This window comes from Bombus affinis, chromosome 17 (assembly GCF_024516045.1).
Source record: "Bombus affinis isolate iyBomAffi1 chromosome 17, iyBomAffi1.2, whole genome shotgun sequence".
NCBI classification, from domain to species: Eukaryota; Metazoa; Arthropoda; class Insecta; order Hymenoptera; family Apidae; genus Bombus; species Bombus affinis.
In genome coordinates this window covers 1780429-1800171 of record NC_066360.1, presented here as the reverse complement: position 1 = coordinate 1800171, position 19743 = coordinate 1780429, and the positions used below count along the sequence as shown (strand labels likewise).

The following is a 19743-nucleotide window of genomic DNA, read 5'->3' as shown; positions in this document are numbered from 1 at the left end:
ATACATCGAACTGTCGACTTTCCGGAGGACTGTGAACCACAGATCGACGACCCTACTACCTTTATGATAGTTATTTCCCCAATAATACTTTACGATGACATTTCTCGACTTTCTTCAATTTATCCATTTCTCGCAATAATTTTCTTTTTGCTTAATTTATATTTCTTTCTTGTGAAACTTTCAAAATATTTGTTAGATGTATTTACTACTGCTCAAAAGTATTAGAGCACTAGACACTGACTTATTTTTAAGAAGATGTGCCTTAATTACAAAATTATGAACAAATTGAATTGTAATGACTTTATGCTTTATAATCATAATATGAATAATAGTATATTGGAACTTGACTTAATTGATTTTTGAAAATTAATATGCAATAATAAAACTGGTCTTTCCAACTGTCGGGTCTTATGAGATTATTTTGTTATCAGACAAACACTTTAGCTTCAAATTATAAAAAATGTAACAGTAGTTTATTGAAATGTTTTCAATACTAAACATATTATATTAAGTATTCAATGAAAAATCACTTTAGATTCTATTAATGCCAGCTTTATGTAATAGTGTATTGAATAATGTTTTTCTGTGATTTATATTTTTATTTGTATAAATTGAATTATACGAAGCAGTTTGTATTTTGTTTAAATATTATAATTTCAATCAATTGTAGGACGTCAGTGTCATTTTTATTTTTCTAATGTCTTAAAATGAATACATTTTCATCGATTTATTAATATATAATAACATTTTTTAATTATATTCACCTCATAAAGAAATACACATTTAATGTAATTAGGAATTTAATCCTAGCTTCTTAGACAGTTTACAGTTAAACGATATACAGTTATTTCGTCCTCTTTATATTCGATATAGACTTTCTGCCATAATTACCTTTTTCAAAGGCCATTTAAAATTTCATCAATTTAAACTGGTAAACGGTACATACTTCTCCTTGAATTGAATAAATTTGTTTTTGATCTGCAACGTTTGGGATCGGATTTAAAATAAGCAGAATAACAATGGCATCTATTTAGAAATAAATATCCCATATTTTTTTTTAAATTTTCCACATTCTTTTTCTTGGATTGTTATTTTCTTAGAATTGTGTAAGCTTAACTTTGAATCAAATGTTCTCAACTGTAGCTCAAATGATGTCGATGAAGCATATATATATACACCTTATATACCTTTCCACGGAAATCAATTTCTAAGAAAATAATTTTTAATTTCATTTCGCTGCGTAATCGAAATCATTCGTTTTAACTAAGCATGTTCATTTATTTTCGAATAATGAGATATTCATTCCTTGAAATTTCGTAATATGTTTAACATTATATGTCATTACCCATCAGTAAAACAAGGTCAACAGTGTTTGACTATTAAAAGTTTATATAAATCAATCGGATATTCAGAATTTCATCTTATGTTTCATTCAGGAAGTTAAAAACTTTGGAGCGTATCTAATAAGAGGTTTACACTAATTTGATTTTCTTCGCAAATCGCGGACGCAGAACAGCTCTGAATTTCTTTCATTTACTATTAAACTTGAACTTTTAGTAATTAGTAACTACTAACTTTTATTTAGATACATATACCATTATATAGACATATGTCCATGCATGGTATAGTTTCATTATATTACAATTGGTGCCTTTATTTCGAAATTTAATATAAAAAATTATACAGATACTTGTAAATAAAAATTTACGCGCAAATGTTTTGTTTCGCGATGTGCATTATTTATATCAATTAGTATTTTATCATAATTACAATCAACATCATGTGAACAACTTGATTATAGATATGCGTGGTTAAATTTTGTGTGAATTTGTATGATAAAAAAGATATACACTTATATAGGTAACAATATTTTTCAAACTATAATTACAATAAATGTTATAACTTTCACGTATTAGGATATATAATGTATAATAATAATATAATAATAATACTTTATTGTATATCAGACTTTACATTCATTACAAGAAGTTTCCTTGGCACAGTAGATTGGTTTAGTTACAATTAGTATACTTTTCCTTTATTTATATTTATTATTTTAACTTTGTAACATATATTATAATATATAATATGTATATTATATAACATATATAATATAATGTATAATACACGTATATTATTTTCGTATTGTATGTTATATATGCTATAAACAATTATATATATATATTTATGTAGGTACATGTGATAAACTTGTATGAGGATCTGAGATTTGATAATATCAAAAGGAGATTATAAAGTTATTTAGTAGTTTTAAATACATAAGTCGTTCATTTGTTGCAGCAGAATTTGTCTTGCGATAGCCTGGCCTAGATGCATCTAGCAACGTCGTTAGGAAAACTGTAACTGATGGAGAGAAAGGAAGAATGAATAAAGAAAAGGAGAAGAGAGAGTTCGTTGACCGTCAAAGAGAAGTCAGGAGCGTGACTGTAACCGTGACTGTGATCGTAATCCTGATCGCAACCGTGATCGTAACCATGACCGACTTGCTATTACAAATCTTTAGAAAGTTTTGTGTGTGTTCGCGAACATATGTATGACTATAGGTTTAGGTTACACATGAATATTATATATGCATGTAAAAAAGTTTGTACGTCATATACAATTCCTTTATTTTTTTTTCATCATTGATTTCTGAGTTAATGGCTTCTATCATTTTTGCATGTTACAAACTTTCTAAGAAATGATCATTTCTAGCAATTATTAATCACGACAATTCTTTCAATTACTTTTATCCATTTATTTCTTGTAGTAGTGTCTACTACTATTTATCCATTTCTTGTAGTAGTGTCCTTTTTGTATCATTTATATTTCTTATCTATAACTTAACCTCAAATTGTTTTAGTTGACAGAGTGCAATATAGGCATTTTATATCTTTCAAACTTTAAACCTCTAAAATACTATTGGCAAAATACTGTTTTGTCGTAATAATATATTCATTATTAAATTTAGGTAACTATGATATAATATAAAATTGAATGCAAGATAACAATTAGAAGCAATTAAATTATGATATACAAGCATTAAAATGACCAAAGAGAAGAACTGAGGTATAATTTGTCATAACTACTTGTAAAAACTTGACAATCCTTATATAAATAACAATATTAAACATTTTGCCATCTGACTAAGATTAAAATGAAATATATTTAAAAACACCAAATAAACAACAGAACAGAAATACAACAAAAGTAATCATTGAATATTAAAATTACATAATTATAAAATGTCGTATTTTTATCAGAAAGTGTATTTTATATTTGCAACAATCACCGCCTTAACTTTTAGTATAATAATTTACCAGGTATCTATATATTTACTAATAATATGTATTATATTATGTTAATATTTATTATTAACAACACATACATATACATAATGTATACACGTGTATATAATATACGTTACAGCATAAAATATCACAGTATTTTCTATATATGCATATGAGTATACATTACGCTAGACTAATTTTATTTGCAAAAATAGTTTAAGATAGTATATCATCGTTATTTGAATAGATTGATATTTATTAATATAAATAATAAAATATTTAGCTTTAATATCAATTAATTTACCATGTTATAATAACAAATTGTCAATTCTGTTATACAAAAATAAAAGAAAAATTAATAAATATTATTAATATTTAATTTAATTTTTAAACCTCTTCAAGGATGAATTTATTACAGGCAGTGAAAGATGATTAGTTTTTATTTTTTAATTACATTTCTTTAAAATATAATGCTTATAATTATTAAATGAAGTAGATAATATTAGAAAATATATTAACATGTGTGAAAAAAAAATACATATGCCAGCATCCCTCAAATGGTTAAATGTTATAAAATAAAATTATATAATTATGTAAGAAACATTAATAATGAAATGTTTTATGCAAAATAATTGATAATAATAAATTAATAACCAATCTTTTTCTGCTCTGCAATAACAATAATTACGCATTAAATTATTTTAATACTAAATACTATGATTTAAATTATTGATAAAGTAAGATACTAATGAGGTTGATGAGTTTTAAGATCAATATTATTAACAGGTTTACTTAATTCAGAATGGTAACAGATTACATCATCCAGGTATATAAAATGCATCAAGTTTTTAATATCTCTAAAAAAGTATAAGATATAAACCAAAAGTATAAGAATTAAGAAAATATTAGTACATGTATTTTTATCATACTTTTTTAGATGTACCCATAATTCTATGGTGGACACCTTTTGGAAATGACGAAAAATTACGGGACTGTGGAAATTATCAGTGTTATTTTATAAGTAACCGATCCTTTCAATATCATAAACAGATAAAAGTAATGTATATAATACATATATGTATATACATTTTTATGACTTGTATTAAAGATAAATTTTCGGATATATTGAAAATTTAAGAAATTTCAGTTATTTTCTAAAATTAAGATAGTCCTATTATTACAAATTTGATTAATATTTTGTATTTTTCAAATAGTTGTAAACTATTATTGCTACTAAATAGAAATTAACTAATTTATTATTACAAAATCAACGATTTATAATTTATTAAATTTAATGTTATAAATGTGCAAATTGCTCATACTTGTTTTCAACATTATTATTTGAAATATATATCGCTCTTAATTTTCAGAGTTTTCTTTTCTATGGTAGTAATTTTCGAATTAATGATTTACCAAAATGGAAATCCGACGAAATTCCGTGGGGTTTGCTTCATGAAGAATCCCCAAGAAATAATCCAATATTAGTTCAACAGGAAACTCTGAATCTTTTTACATACTCTTCAACATTTAGCAGATTTAGTGATGTACCTCTAACTCTTGCAGATCTACCTGGAATTACAGAATTATTAGGTGAATATAAAGAATTCAATATACATATACATTTAAATTATTAATAATCTGGTCCTATTTTCATTGCAGTATGGTGTTATAAACACAAGTTGTTTAATTAATAGTAACATTAATGCTTCAATTTTACAGATAGAAAATATTTTGTATCTACAAAAGAAAAAACAAGGTTGATGTATAAAAGAAATTTGGCACCATTACTTTATATACAATCTGATTGCGATACTGCAAGTAACAGAGATATTTATGTAGCTGAATTAATGAAATATATACGTATAGATTCATATGGCGCATGTTTAAATAATGCTCAACTCGAGAAAAGGTAAAATATTTTTGCAGACTTAAATAAAGTCAATTCTACCATTTGTATTGTTTCTATAAAGAATTTAACTATAATTTAGGTTAAAGGAAAATTACCTTGAAATATTGAACAGTGAAGATTTTCTTTCTTTTATTGCCAATTACAAGTTTACAATAGCTTTTGAAAATGCAGTCTGCGATGACTATATCACTGAAAAATTGTGGAGGCCCCTGATTGTTGGATCTATACCTATATATTATGGATCACCATCATTTAAAGTATTAAAATTTATTATATAACTATTATTTTTATTGCTTAATAGATTAGATTGATTTTTTTCGTGTGAAGATAAATTTCTTGATTTAATTGTATTGATATTAAAAAACTAATCAATGTTTAATTTCATTTAATGTAATTTACATACAAATTTCAGTTTAAAAACTACATAAATATTTGGTAAATATAACGTTATTTGATTTATTAAATTGATATTACTATTCGTTATAAAATAAGCCGAAAAGGTTGTAAAAATTTGCCTGAAGCCTAGCATTGACAATTTAACAAAATTGTCTATAAATGTAATGAGAATTTTGTAAAAGTAGTCAATTATTTGAAACAAAATTTCTTGTTCTGGGTAAACAAATAATTAACTAAAATAGTTGCATTCTTTAACTCCAACTGTCTAATATAAATATATACGTTCAACAAAATTGACTATAATATAATAGAATTTTTATTTTTTTTTTTTTTTTAGGATTGGCTTCCAAATAATATGTCTGCTATATCAGTACTCGATTTCAAAGATCCAGTAAATTTAGCCAAGTTTTTATATAATCTTTCCGATAATGAAATTGAATATAACAAATATTTATCCCACAAATTAATTGACAACTATGAAATAGAAAATGAAAGATTAAGAAAGGCATTAGAGAGAAAAGAGGAATGGTTATCTAATGAATTTGGAAATTACGTTGAAGAATTTGAATGTTTTGTTTGTAAAAGCATATATCAACCAAACAAAACAAAAATTGTTAATAAGAAACATTATAACTGCCCATTGCCAAAAAATCCACTAACAAACAGAACTGATCATTCTAATTGGTGGACAAAACAATGGACTTTAGAAAAATGTGGTGCAAAGATATTAAGTTACCATATGCAAAATAACCTTACAATTAATGAGGAAAATTTTGAAATAGATAAAATGAAGCTTTTTGATAGAAATGAATGTTAATTTATTTATTTTTAATAAATTGAAAATTTGTTATTTTATATATTTAGTAACAGATACTTGTGTATGTTTTGTTTTTATTTTTATTACAGAGCTTTTAATATGTGAACTATATTTTTATAATAAAGATAATATCCAAAAAGCTATTGAAAACACTTCATTTCTTGATTTTCAAACATCATTTAAAGGGTAACTAATATATTTACCTATATAGTTACCATTTATAAATTATGTCCTTAATATAATATTAAATATTAGATATAAAAAAAAAAAAAAAAAAAAAAAATTCAAAGCAACATTAGGGTATTATGCTACAATCTACTATTTATGATAATACTCACTAAAAAACGGTTAAAATTACGATGTTATTATGATATTTGCTGTTGCAATAGAAGTTTTAATGGCAATTAGGGAGACCTGGTACCAGGGAGATGTAATGGAATAAGAAGAAATTGTTAAAAAATGTCTTTTAGTTCTTCCAATAGTAGATGTTTAAAAATTTCTGATTCTATGTGTGAATAAAGAATGAAACAGTAATAATATTGTTCATGGTTTCTAACTATCATTCTAGAAGCTATGATAAATAAAATAATTAGGGTCAAAGTTCATATTATCATATATTGTTCATATATATAATATAAAATTAGTTCGTAATATAATATGAAGTTCATATCCCATATTATTAGAAACGAATTTGATATCCAGGCATATATTATATTTTCTGGGCAAATAGCCTGTATGACAAAATAATGTTATAAAGAAATAAGTATTTTAAATCAGTATTCTACGTACCAATTTAACTGAGACGTGACAAAATTTAAAAACAAGCTCAGTTCATGACCTTATTTTGCAAAATAGGAGCAGGTACTTTCATTAAATCACAAAGATTATTTCTTATGGGTCGAAGTTCAGATACTGATTGTTCCCAGTCAGTGACATTTAATTCAGTCAAAATTTTCATTAAATCTTGTTCTGGAAGATCCATTTCTTCCCCATAAAGAGTTAAAGCTTCATATGTTCTTAATGCAGCTACTTTTCGTATGCATTTATATTTATGACAAAGAAAAATACTTAACTGACAAAATGCTCTTTTTGCAACTGGCCCGTGTATCTGTAAAAATTTGTTATTAGTTCAAGATCATTTTATTATTTTTAATTTTAAACATTGGAATATACTAACTACCTGTAAGAGCTGGCAAAATACATTTATACTGCTAATTAACAACTTAGTATTGTTCGTATTTTTTATTTCTTGTTTAAGCAGTATTAGAATTTGTTCTGCAATTTCATTTTCAAAATCATCAAGAACGACTTGGATACAACCGGAACTAAGTAAGCGATCTAAGAAAGCTAGCATTGATGTAATCATTCTTTCATTTTTATGGCTTTCCTCAAAAATATTTAAAATTTTATAGCATAAACTTTTGAGACCCAATTCATCTAATTCTTGTAAATAAGAAAATAGGGAAACACTAGAATATTTAACCTGAAATGAAAAGTCGAAAATGTTATACAAAAGATCGAATATTAAACATAATATATAATTCATTATATTTTCATTATAATTCCATACCAAAGATTCACTTAAACCGCCAACACTAAATATAATTCCACGTAGAAGATTCATTGTATAAGGAGGATAAGATAACATTTTAATAAATCGTGGAAAAGTAGCAGATTCCATTCGCCATTCTATATTTTCTTTACATTCATCATAAGGAAAAATAGTTTTTAATTCTGCATGATATGGAATGTTTGGTAAAAGAGGATCATTATGAATAAGAGCACTGAAAACAATTCCGGCTTGCGCTCGAATTCCATCAATTCTTTCAACAGCTTGTTGTGCAATTCCTCCAATTATATTTGCCATTAAGTTTTCATTTAATACAGAAAATAATTTTGCTTGTGATACTAAGTTTGTTAACATCTGAAATTATTTAAAGAGTTTTAATTTAAGTAAACACATGTATATGTAAATATGGGATATTGAAGATATTTTTACATGCAAACCAGTCATTGCTGCTTCTCGTACCCAAGCTCCTATATCTCCACGACTATCTATAGTATATTCTTTCAATGCCAATAAATAACAATCATATAAGCTGTGAATATATATACTCCACTTATCTGAAAAATATAAAAATATTATTTAAACAATATGTGGAGAATTAATTAATTAATTATTCTAAACTGCAATTTAAGAAATAACAAACCTGCTTCTTTTACTCCCAGAGTTTGACAAACCATTATTAATGCATGAATAGCTTCTTTCCTACTTTCTGCCCATTTTAAAGAACTTTCTGATATTTCAGTACATTTAATGAGAGCTTCTATTATATCTTTTACTCTTTCACAAATTATAAATAAAGGGAAATAGCCTAAAAAAGAATAATTATTAATTAATAAATAAAATAAATACCATATTATGTTACAGGTCATAATTGACATAATAGACCTAACTTTACGTATACTATGAAATACATCATACGATACCTTCCGCAATAAAATTTTTAAGAACGTTTTCACATTACCTATAGCTTGTGCAAAGCCTATTCGAACAAGTTGATTACTTGATTGTAAATTATCAAGGTAACGATTAATAACAATATTGCGATCTTGATTATCCATGTTTGCATAGTATTTTCGGAAAAATTCTGTATGTGCTTCAGCAGCTTTCATCTTTACTACAGATACTTCATGACCCAAACATTCCTCTAAAAGATTTTGCCAGTCACCTTCAAAAATAATATTTCTTTATTTATACTGTGCTTAAACTCATATAATATATTGTAATGAAAATACAAAAAATATTTTCATGTACTATCACAAAACATTTTCAAATAGGAATTAATATTTTGTTTCACAATTTTATTATAGATGGTTAATACTTTATGAGTCAAACTTTAATTATATTTTCAGCATAAATTTGTTAATTGTTGTAAATTTTTATATTATATATATATAATATTATATATGTTTTTATGTATGAAAATTTATAATACAAGATATCGAACTTACAAATAATTTCAACGGAAATTGGAAAATGAACAATAGAGCACTTTTTTATGAGCACAGCACATGCTTGTTTCATTAATTCTCCTCCTAGACCTTTGAATTGTCCTCTTTTCCTAAATATGTTAACTATGTTTCTGACATTTTCCACAGCTGATGGTCCAATTATATCTTCAATTTTTTCATTACAGCAATTATACAATGCTTCCAAGATTTCTGCAATAGCTAATACTGCACCATGTCTAATATTTAAATCAATAGAATTTAACATATCTAATAAATTTAATAAAACTGTATGCTTAATATAATTAGGATCAATAGATGTTAGATTGAAGAGGGCTTTGGCCGCAAGTTCTCTAATTGCTGTATCCCAATGTGTAACTTTTCTTACAACCAAATGATCAATCAAAGATTTTGTATACTCTTCATATTGTGCAATTTGTGCACTAATTTTTAAGTATGCATGATTTCTAACTCCAACTTCAAAATAATCAGCAATTGTAAGTATCTCTATTCCATGTGGAAAATTTCCTTGTCTTCCTACATTTTCTTGGAATGCTGCAGAAGCAGCTCTTCTACAATTAATTTCTCGATCAAAACAAGTAACAACTACTAACATAGCTGCAATTTCTTTTACATATGGTTGAATTATATCAGAATCGTATGCCCTTGGGAATGACCAACAGATATAACATGCGGCATCTCTGATTAAATAACCAATTGAACCATAAGCTCTTGGTTCATCAAATACTAAAGCTTGAAGAACAACTGGTATCACATCGTTTAGACGATGAGGAAGAAGAAGACCACGTCTTCCTAATTCTGCTAATGCCAGACAACCACCATGCCAAGCAGCATCCGATTCACGACCACAAAGAAGATTTAGCACAAATCCTACAACCTCATCTGCTAAATCCATTGGCAATCTTGCTGTTATTCTACCAATTCCTTTTGCAGCAGACCACCGTATTGTAATTGCTTTATCTCTAAGACCTTGTATAAGTTGTTCAATTATATCTTCTATTGCTGATGGAATGTCCCGGTCATCATGATTCAATGAAACATTTTTATTGTCCTCCATACTTTCCATGATGTTAGAGTTGGTATTAATATTAGGATCTAGACATATAGGTCTACTAGTTCTTTGATATCTCCATGGAGCCAATTTTGTTCCTAGTAACACCAATCCAATTCTTTGTACAATTTTAATTCCAAACTTCCGAATAAGATCTGCAGGATTATCATTCAGATGAAATTCTAAAACTTTATCCAAAATAATTTGAATATATGGTTTAACATCTTCTCTTGCACTGTGTTTTAATATAGCTGCTATAACTGCTAATGGACCATGTCTCAAAGGATCAGTTTCTACACATTGTAAACTCCATGTTATCATTTCTTTCAAATATAACTTTTTTACATCTGATCTTGATAAAAAATTGGCAATTAGAAAAACTGCAGCTACTGCACAAGCGTCCTTTGATACGCAAAATAATTTGCATATTTTCAATATTCTAACTATTATTGTTTGCTCGGAATTAGTATCAGAAACTTCTAAACGTGAGAGTGGAAATGGTATCTTTGAAATTATAGAAAGCCAAATTAAAAGTACATAACGAGTTTCCCATGTCTCCACATCATTTGGATCTTGTTTTTCTAACATTCGTAAAACAGGGAAAAGATCTGCTACCTGTATCAAATTAAAATATATATGTGGAGATTAAAATATAAAAAAGATAAAGAGAGAGATAGATAGAGAGAGAGAGAGAGAGAGAGAGAGAGAGAGAGAGAGAGAGAGAGAATGGGAAAGAGGGAGAGAAAATAAAGTTAAAAAAATTGAAGCATCTGCATACCTCATGTGGAAGGTATGTAACAATCTTCTTGTATGTTTTGACGGACATAACAATGAAAATATATTTAAAAGCATTATGCCGCATAATTTCCGTAGAATTTTCATCTCTGATAATACTAATCAGTGGCTGTAGAATATCATCCAAATAAGGATCTAGCAATTGCCTTTGATCCTGATATTGTGATAAGATAAAATTAAATCGGTCTCGATTCTTTTCAATAAGGCTCGGAGAAAGATCCACCTTTTTTAGTTCAGTAATTAAAAAAGTCACCTCGTCGATTTCTTTAAAAGCACTAAATCCACAACCAATTGTTTCCGATTCCGGACAATCATTTAACACCATCTTTTTTATTCGTCACGTTTCGTGCTATTCGGAAAAACGACTACGATCAATTACAATTCATTCCTATATGATTACGTTTACGTATGACAGCCCAAAAATATGAAGAACAGATTCTTTCGAACGATTTCACGAAAAACGATGCTAAATTATGGCGCATGCGTGACTGTACAATAAACCTTTTATGAGTTTATGTAGCTTACACAAATATCCAATTTGTATTTATTTGAGACAGTTTATTATAAATAATGGAAAGTCTTCTTTAAGAATATAGGGTTTCTAAAATAATGTTTCAATTAATCATAAGGACTAATTCGAAAATAATTTATGAACTGAAAATTAATAACATTTGATAATTACATTATGAAAACGATATTTGCTAGTGATACATTATCTGTGCAATAGAAACTTTGTATGAAAGAAATATTATTCTATATTTTTTATCTATTTTTTCATATAGAATCACCCTTTTTCCAATTGTACCACTAGTTATAGAGCATTTTATACATAAGATTTGAAATAAAATAATAGAATTATAAAGTAACATTTTTTCCATGTTTTAAGGTTGTAAGATCATTTCTGAATAACTTTATTACAGTTAATTGAATTTATTTCTCTATCAACAAAATGTAATTTTGAAAAGAATTAAAAGTATCAGGTAAAAAAACTCATTGCCATTAAGTGGTCATGTAATTTTAATTTTGAATTTTACATTATATATATATAGTTTCTATAAGAATATAGACATTAGTTTGTAGGAGCACTATGATTAATTATCTTTTGTCATTAACGGTTTTAATAATAGATACATTAATTATAATAATAGCTAGTTTAATTTTAATGGTAGTTACTTTAATTTTAAATATAAATTGAAATGAAATTATTTAAGCCATTCATATTTTTTTGTATTTATTAAACCAATTCTAAGGATATTTATTAATAAATGTAAAAGATGAAATAAAGTTGTAATAGAAGCAATTACACTAAAAATACATATATATATTTTAGATATAACAATAAGTTTAAAAAATGTGAATGTCTCTGGAAATTATATTCAGTAATGATATTCACAGTAAGTTAGTAAATTATTAGAATAATACATTCTAACATTCATACATTTAAAAAATATAGTACAATGCAAATTATCACAGTAAGTCAATTTTTTCATTATTTACATTAGTGTTATTTATTATTATATATTATCATGTAATCTTTTTCTGTCGTTATATCTATAGAATTTGTTATGTTAGTTTATAATATTTACTAAAAATGCTATTGTCATAATTATCATTATTATTTTAACTCATACATGTAGAATAACGAATAAGCTCATTCTGAGATTTCGATGCATTCTAAAAATTCCTGTGACATAACCTGTTATGAGCAATGTACAAATGAAAGAGTATAATTTTTGATTTTACTTGTTTTTGATTTTACAAATTCATCAAACTATCATTGTACGTAATTATACTGTATAATTGATTACTCTGTAATGTTCCATGTGTAAGAAATGTTGAAAAGCAAGTAAAAATGTTTATCCGTGAACTGAAAGTGCTACTTGGTACCATTTCATCGAAGCGGTGGTAGAATCAAGAACTTCTAGGTTTCGGAAAAATGGAGGTCGCAGCTTGATCGAAATCGTGAATCCACCTCGTTTAAGAAGAGTTAAATTGCGTTATTTTTTTGTGGAATAATACAGTTCTAATACCTTTCCTTGATTCTTGGTATTCTATTTTATTTATAAATTCAAAGTCTATAAATTAAGGACCGATTTTTACGCAGTAAAATGCAGGAGAGACGGTACATCTCTATTGTACGCTTTTCTCAATATACTTTTAAATCTAATACTTTTACTGAATTTTGAAGTATTCCAGTTGTTAAGAAAAATAATACATGCTCTTTTTAAACCTTAGTTTTCATATATAATTCTGTAATTTTGTAAATAACATCTTCAATTTTGCAACTATATTTATTCTCATATTGTTTCTTCTTTAACACATCTAATTTTCTTAGATTTATAACTAGTTGTCATAGTACGATTTATGAATTTCATGAACATTTTACTTTGTAAGAAATTTGATATTATGAGCTTATATAATTTAATAATGTATTATTCATTGCAGTTTTAAGAAGATAATACGTTGGATATACAACACTCAATACAAAATGAAATCAAAGACAAAAGCTAAAAAATCAAATGGGAAATTTGGGAAAGTTAAATTTTCTCCTAAAGGAATTACTTCTATAAATCCAGATTTATCACAACTACATCCACCTATAGACATAAGTGATTCGACTTTATATCGTGTGAGCAAAATTTTAGAAAATGGCAGTGATGAAGTTAGATCTATTCTGGCATATGAATGTGATTTAGTATATGAATGTCGCATATGCCGAAGCCTTTTTAGAAGTTTGGTCAATTTTATTTCTCATAAACGTGTCTATTGTAAAGAAAAATTTGATGTTACATTTGTTAGGGACACCTCCAACGATTATGATATAGTATGTATGATATAGTATTTTAATATATTTTTATATAAAGACAAGATTGCTAAAAATTAATATTTGAAAATGTTGTATTTAAAGATTATTTAATCAATTATTTGACGGAATCTAACTTTGATGAAATGCGTCATATGGCAAAAAGTAGATAATAAGATTTTTAGATGATTCAGAACCTTATCTTTCTTCAAAATTATGTAATATTTTCAATTAAAAAATATATAGAACATTAGATAATGCATTTTAAATTTGGAATTATAAAATATAAATAAATTGATATAAACCTAATATTAAGAATAAAAGGCATTTTGTTTTTATATAATTGCAATATTTTGTGATAATATTGGTGAAATATCTCATTTATTTGTTGTTTGAAATACTGTTAAATGTTTTAATTTGGATATATTTACTTAAGACTAGATAATTTTAATTAGTATCTAATTTATACATATTCAAGTAGTAACAATATTTTTACTTGAGGAAAATTTTTTTATTTCATGTACATAAAGAAAAATATCATATAATTATTCTACATAATACTTACTGCAACTTGTTTTGTAAATTATCTCAATCTGTTATATTTTTATCAAGTTGTAACAATTCATCTTAGAAATAGAAATAAATATGTGTATTATGTATAATATATTATATGTGCTATGTATTACATGTACATATATAAATGTATATATGTATATGCATATGGAATATATGGATTGTATATGTTACAGACTTCCACGAGTAATTTAGACATACAAAAGACGCAGGACCCATTTAAAGAAGGATGTGGAAATGATCGAATTTTAAGAAGTCAAGCTTGCAAAGAAAAGGAAAAGAAGGACCTCACTGCGATTGTTAATACGCTGCAGAAAAAACAAATAGAAAACTTACAAACAGACACTCGACGATTATGTTTGGAGACTGTACATTCAAATTCATCGGCAGTATATCAAACTGTTGATTCAGTGCTTTCAACTGAGAATCATACAGATTTAATGAAAGCACAGGTATTTATAAATAATTATAATACTTGCAAATAATTACGAATAGAATTAATCAGAGCTATTTAAATTTTGTTCCAATATATTAATGATTTATTAATGTTTCAACCAAATAATATTTAGGTAACAGAGCTAAAAAATATAAATGAGAAGACTGTAATGTTAGATCTGAATGGCCAAGTCTTAGAATTTAGTCAAAAGTTGAGTGGTAATACAGTAACTCAAGTTCGTAATAATGAAGAAAGTGATAAGGAAGTTATTTGCCCTATATGTATGTTATTATTATTTTGTCCATTATATGCATAATAATATTTATTCATCTTAAATTATAATTGCATTGTTGTTTAATTTTTAGGTTATGCGAAGTTTTCAACGAAAAAAACATTAACAGTTCACACAAGGACACTACATACATCTCACAGGTTATGTTACCCATGTCCTTGTTGTTCTAGTACATTTGCAAATACGTGGAGTGTTTATAGGCATCTCTTTAAAGGTGTGTAAACAGTATTATAATAATATTTTTATTAATTCCAGTAATTTTCATTAATGATTATATAATTAAATTTAATTAATTTTATAACTTCTTAAGGAAAATAATTGTAATTTTAATTCTTTTACAACTGCGAGTATATCGTGATATATCACTGCATGGATGAGATACCTTGCGTGTCTTTATTAAGATGCTGAATGTCTTATTGGAAAACTTGGGATGAAACGTTGACAAAATGGTGATTAAAGCATACATTCTTATATATATTTAGTTTAAAGTTATATTATATATAGTTTAAACTATATAAATATCTATAAATGCAACTGTAAATGTAACTGTAGTTAGAAACAAAGAGAGACACAGAATATCAGAGAGAGTCTGATGATTAACATTCTATTGGAAATACCGACATAAGATATTTCCTCCGTAGCATTGCATAAATATTATTGCAGAACGAGATATCTCATTCATAGCGTTGCGTAAGCGACATCATTATGGTGGCATATTTCGTCTATGGTGTTGACAAACGATATTGTGGTAACGAAACATCTCGTCGGCAGTTGCGAAAGGATTAATAATATAAAATCACGTTGGACTAAAAATTCTACAAGAATTGATTTTTTAGAAGTTAGAATTCTTTTAATGAAATTTTTAAATATAAAATATAGTTCATAGAAAATCTAATGAACAAGTGAGGAAACTCAGATCACAAATTCAAGAGAAAGCATTTATTAAAGATACTACCATTGCTGAAGATTTACAAAAGGAGGATGCTCAAAAAACTTTAGTGAATAATGCACTAAGGGCTAATGAAACACAGGTATTTTGATAATTATAGTTATATTTTTGTTTTTATCGAAGTATTGTTAATATAAAATACATTATTTTAATAGGAATGGATAGATCAGTTAGAATTGGATACAGAGTTACAAAGATGTGGTGGATGTGGAAAGAGATTTGATAGAAAAGCGGCATTATCAGCTCACTTGCAATATTGTAATAGGCGTGTTGCAGCATATGAAAGTATATCTAAAGACAAAAAGATCAATAAAATTCCATCAAATGATGTTTCAAATGAAAATACTAATGAAACATCTATTCGCGTGGAGGCAGTTGCCAGTTTAAGTAAAGCAGACTGGGATATGTTGAATAGCGAAGGATTAGTTTCACAAAATGTATCTAATGGGAATGTTGCTAGGATTCTCACAAATGGAGTACAAGAAAACTTGGTGAAAGACAATCTTTCTTCTGCAAGTGATGTTTCTGACCCTTTAGAAATTGTGTATACTAGTATAAACAAACATAAAGCTAATGTTGGAAGCAAGAAACGAAAAAATAAGGAAAGTACAAAAAGATTGAATAATAATGCAGGTAAAAGCAATATTTCATATTTTATATCTATAAGATTTAAGATATTATAGTTTATACAAATATATTTTACAAATCTTTCTATTTTGATTTTTGTTTCGGCAAAAAGAATGTAATATGTAAAATAAAAAGTATGCAATATGATATATTATATCATTCCTAGAAAATATTGTAAAAGGCATATTTGCAGAAGCGAACATTGGGCATGACACAGCGACTGAAAAACTGGATCATGTATTATCAATGGAAAAGAAAGTAGCTTCAATAGTAAACTTTGAGAAGCTTCAGTGCCTTCCATGTAAACGAAAATTCCCTTCTGTGCATAATCTAAGAAGACATGCTGCCATTCATATTGGATGGAATCGTTATCAATGTAGACTTTGTGACTATAAGTGTTTCGTTAAGTGTGATTGTATAGCACATTGCAATAAAGTTCACAACGCTCAAAACAATCGTATTGTTATAGACGAAATGATAACTCAGATTCCAGATGACCAATATTTGTGTGGTCAAGATATTACGTCGAATATAACGAATTTAGAACAGGAGATTGATGCTCCAGAAGTTGTAGAAGTTAACATTACACCAGGAAATGTGGGATTAGAAGTTAAAATGAGAGAGAAAGGGATGAATGAAATAGAGACAAAAATAGTTGATAAAAATTCGATGGTGGTTCATGAAAATGGTAAAACTCAAGAAACTACGGATAATGGTATTAAAGGAAATACCTTGGGAGCGGATCAAGATCTTAGAAAAATGGTGATGGAAGTTATCTTTGGATCTTCCGAAGTTCACTCCGCAAAACAAACAGGTGTGAAAGAAACTGAACACTCTAGTTCAAAATTACAAAATAAAGGGGAAGGAGCACAATTTAAGGATTCTAATTTAAAGGAAAGTGCGTATATGCAAGACAATTTAAGACCCCAGCGTCCTATTCGTAACAAAATAAAGCCTCTAAACAAGGATTTTATCTACGATTTAAAGGAGGTCACATTTCGTAAAGATTCTTTGATCGTGAAATCTTTAAACAAGCCACTTGCCAAAAAATCTCCGGTACAGGGAGATGACAATTTGGAGAAAGACTTAGACCAGTCGTCCAAGCGTTTTAAACCTATAGAAAATGAAGAAATATTAATTCCTTGTGCAAATAACCCCATAGTAAACAAATGCGAAATTGAACTCAGTAGAGGTTTTAAAAATAATTTTACTGTTTCTCAGTGCCGCAATTAGTAAACATTGTATCATAGTGGAGTCTCTATTCAGTCAGAAATATATTGTTTAAATTGATATTATTCATCTTGATGAACAAATTTTTAGTAAATTTTAAACTATATTCTTCACAAATACATATATATAAAATGCATATTTGTTCATTAATGTTAGTAAATTTAAGATATTTAAAAATATTAAATATTTTTACTTTTGTTGTGCATTATTAAGAATTTAATTCTTCAACACATTGTTTTCTTAAGAATTAATAATTGAAATTATTGAGATTCCCGTGCCGAAATTTTTATTTTTTGCTATATATAGATTTACTTAAAAAATTATTTAGGATATGTAATAATAAAAAAGAAAAGATAGCAAAGTATAGATAATAGCACATTTTTTAATGTAATACTAGTTATATGGAGAAAAACATTATTAAAATTTATAATGTATTATATGATAATACATACAAGCTTTTTTGTTTAACAGAATTTAATTATATTGTTTTATTTCTTTCAGATTAATTAAACACAGATGTGTTAACGAAATATATTTATAAACTTTTAGTTAAAAATAAATGTATGAACTCTTAGATGGAAAGTTTATAAACACAATTTATCGATAATATGTGATGTTAATTTAAAATAGATAAATCAATGTTTGTTCTTTAATTAATAAAACCGGTAAATTCAAATAAATTTATTTTAGATTTGTATACTTATTGTGTTTTAAATTATTACAAGCATTCATAACTATTTTTGGTTTTTATATATTAGGGTGATATTATTTTTTTAATTTACAACTGAAAAATATTCTAAATAATAATAATTTATGAAAACTATTAAGGAATAAATATGTCATATATAATTTCACGTTATATATAAATAATTTATATGCTTACACAATATTAATAAGTTAAAAATATATAGAATAATGTAAAAATAAGCAGAAAAATTCTAACAAAAAAACATGGATTATTTATAAATGTGTATAAATAGAAAACGATTAAAAAAATCATCTTGTAAAAATAAATTATAAATATATGTATGCGATGGTTATAGTTATAATAAAATATCTGCAATAGCTTTATTGGATTTTTAATATTTTATTGATTAATAAATTAATTTCATTTGTAACATTATGTAATGATAAAATAATAATTAGACAAGATATGTAATATGTATCATGTATAGGTAATGTTGGGCTTTTCATTTAAATTTAAATTTAAATTTTATTAAATTAATTTTCATTTAAATAATTGTTTACGTAGAGTCATTTGTTACTTGAAAGTTGAAAATTAAATTGATCAGAAGAATTGTTGATTAACAGCTGATGGGTGTTTTAAATATACATATTTGGCACATTAGGCATTTAAATTTTGAGTTAAGTCTTAAGGGTGCCCGGGTTTTAAGGGACAACAAAAAGTTATTTAAAGCAGGTCCGTAGTAAACAAAAGATTAAGAACCGCTTGTGTATATATTTGCGTAAAGGCGCGAAAACTTTCAACAGTATGATTTGTTTATGTTCGAGATGCTAGCTACTGATTAGTCAAGAGAGCTCCTA

The 19743-nt window shown here is 26.4% G+C and overlaps 3 protein-coding genes across 14 annotated transcripts; 2 read left to right on the top strand and 1 right to left on the bottom strand.

Moving 5' to 3' along the window:
- The first annotated feature begins 2268 nt into the window (after positions 1–2268).
- LOC126926212 (alpha-(1,3)-fucosyltransferase 10) lies at positions 2269–6548 on the top strand. 7 transcript variants are annotated; one of them, XM_050742395.1, is made up of 8 exons: positions 2307–2601; positions 2861–3320; positions 4074–4113; positions 4225–4343; positions 4658–4877; positions 5007–5196; positions 5276–5453; positions 5930–6548. In XM_050742395.1, exons 2-8 carry the CDS (start codon positions 3243–3245, stop codon positions 6407–6409), a joined length of 1305 nt encoding a protein of 434 aa, XP_050598352.1. In that variant the 5' UTR covers positions 2307–2601; positions 2861–3242; the 3' UTR covers positions 6410–6548. The 7 variants fall into 7 exon arrangements, with proteins under 7 accessions (XP_050598350.1, XP_050598352.1, XP_050598355.1 ...); XM_050742393.1 differs by lacking the exon at positions 2861–3320 and having other exon boundaries at positions 2269–2549; XM_050742398.1 differs by lacking the exon at positions 2861–3320 and having other exon boundaries at positions 2307–2593.
- On the bottom strand, positions 3347–11793 carry LOC126926206 (tubulin-specific chaperone D). 2 transcript variants are annotated; one of them, XM_050742379.1, is made up of 10 exons: positions 11272–11793; positions 9425–11108; positions 8938–9141; positions 8620–8784; positions 8439–8533; positions 7980–8333; positions 7590–7892; positions 7199–7517; positions 5292–5424; positions 3347–4856 (listed from the first exon to the last, which is right to left on the bottom strand). In XM_050742379.1, the coding sequence occupies exons 1-8, from the start codon at positions 11611–11613 to the stop codon at positions 7236–7238; spliced, it is 3429 nt and encodes a 1142-aa protein (XP_050598336.1). In that variant the 5' UTR covers positions 11614–11793; the 3' UTR covers positions 3347–4856; positions 5292–5424; positions 7199–7235. The 2 variants fall into 2 exon arrangements, with proteins under 2 accessions (XP_050598336.1, XP_050598335.1); XM_050742378.1 differs by having other exon boundaries at positions 8409–8533; positions 11272–11792.
- A 944-nt stretch (positions 11794–12737) lies between these two features.
- LOC126926207 (zinc finger protein 800) lies at positions 12738–18878 on the top strand. Of its 5 annotated transcripts, none has more exons than XM_050742383.1 (8): positions 12738–12760; positions 13734–14112; positions 14841–15116; positions 15234–15381; positions 15466–15606; positions 16272–16423; positions 16497–16974; positions 17135–18878. In XM_050742383.1, exons 2-8 carry the CDS (start codon positions 13777–13779, stop codon positions 18199–18201), a joined length of 2598 nt encoding a protein of 865 aa, XP_050598340.1. In that variant the 5' UTR covers positions 12738–12760; positions 13734–13776; the 3' UTR covers positions 18202–18878. The 5 variants fall into 5 exon arrangements, with proteins under 5 accessions (XP_050598340.1, XP_050598341.1, XP_050598338.1 ...); XM_050742384.1 differs by lacking the exon at positions 12738–12760 and adding an exon at positions 12977–13410 and having other exon boundaries at positions 13734–13917; XM_050742381.1 differs by lacking the exon at positions 12738–12760 and adding an exon at positions 12977–13410 and having other exon boundaries at positions 17162–18878.
- Positions 18879–19743: the final 865 nt, after the last annotated feature.

What these genes read in the sequence shown, in the direction of transcription:
- LOC126926207 (XM_050742380.1), top strand. An exon ending in CAGATTTAATGAAAGCACAG is followed by an intron (nt 15,117 to 15,233) that starts GTATTTATAAAT and finishes AATAATATTTAG; the next exon opens with GTAACAGAGCTAAAAAATAT. An exon ending in TAAGGGCTAATGAAACACAG is followed by an intron (nt 16,424 to 16,496) that starts GTATTTTGATAA and finishes TTATTTTAATAG; the next exon opens with GAATGGATAGATCAGTTAGA.
- LOC126926212 (XM_050742393.1), top strand. Translation starts at nt 2,382, where the DNA reads ATGAATAAAGAAAAGGAGAAGAGAGAGTTCGTTGACCGTCAAAGAGAA. An exon ending in TAACAGATTACATCATCCAG is followed by an intron (nt 4,114 to 4,224) that starts GTATATAAAATG and finishes ATACTTTTTTAG; the next exon opens with ATGTACCCATAATTCTATGG. An exon ending in ATGGATCACCATCATTTAAA is followed by an intron (nt 5,454 to 5,929) that starts GTATTAAAATTT and finishes TTTTTTTTTTAG; the next exon opens with GATTGGCTTCCAAATAATAT.
- LOC126926206 (XM_050742378.1), bottom strand. Translation starts at nt 11,613, where the DNA reads ATGGTGTTAAATGATTGTCCGGAATCGGAAACAATTGGTTGTGGATTT. An exon ending in AGGCTTTGCACAAGCTATAG is followed by an intron (nt 8,785 to 8,937) that starts GTAATGTGAAAA and finishes ATTCTTTTTTAG; the next exon opens with GCTATTTCCCTTTATTTATA. An exon ending in GCGGTTTAAGTGAATCTTTG is followed by an intron (nt 7,893 to 7,979) that starts GTATGGAATTAT and finishes TTTTCATTTCAG; the next exon opens with GTTAAATATTCTAGTGTTTC.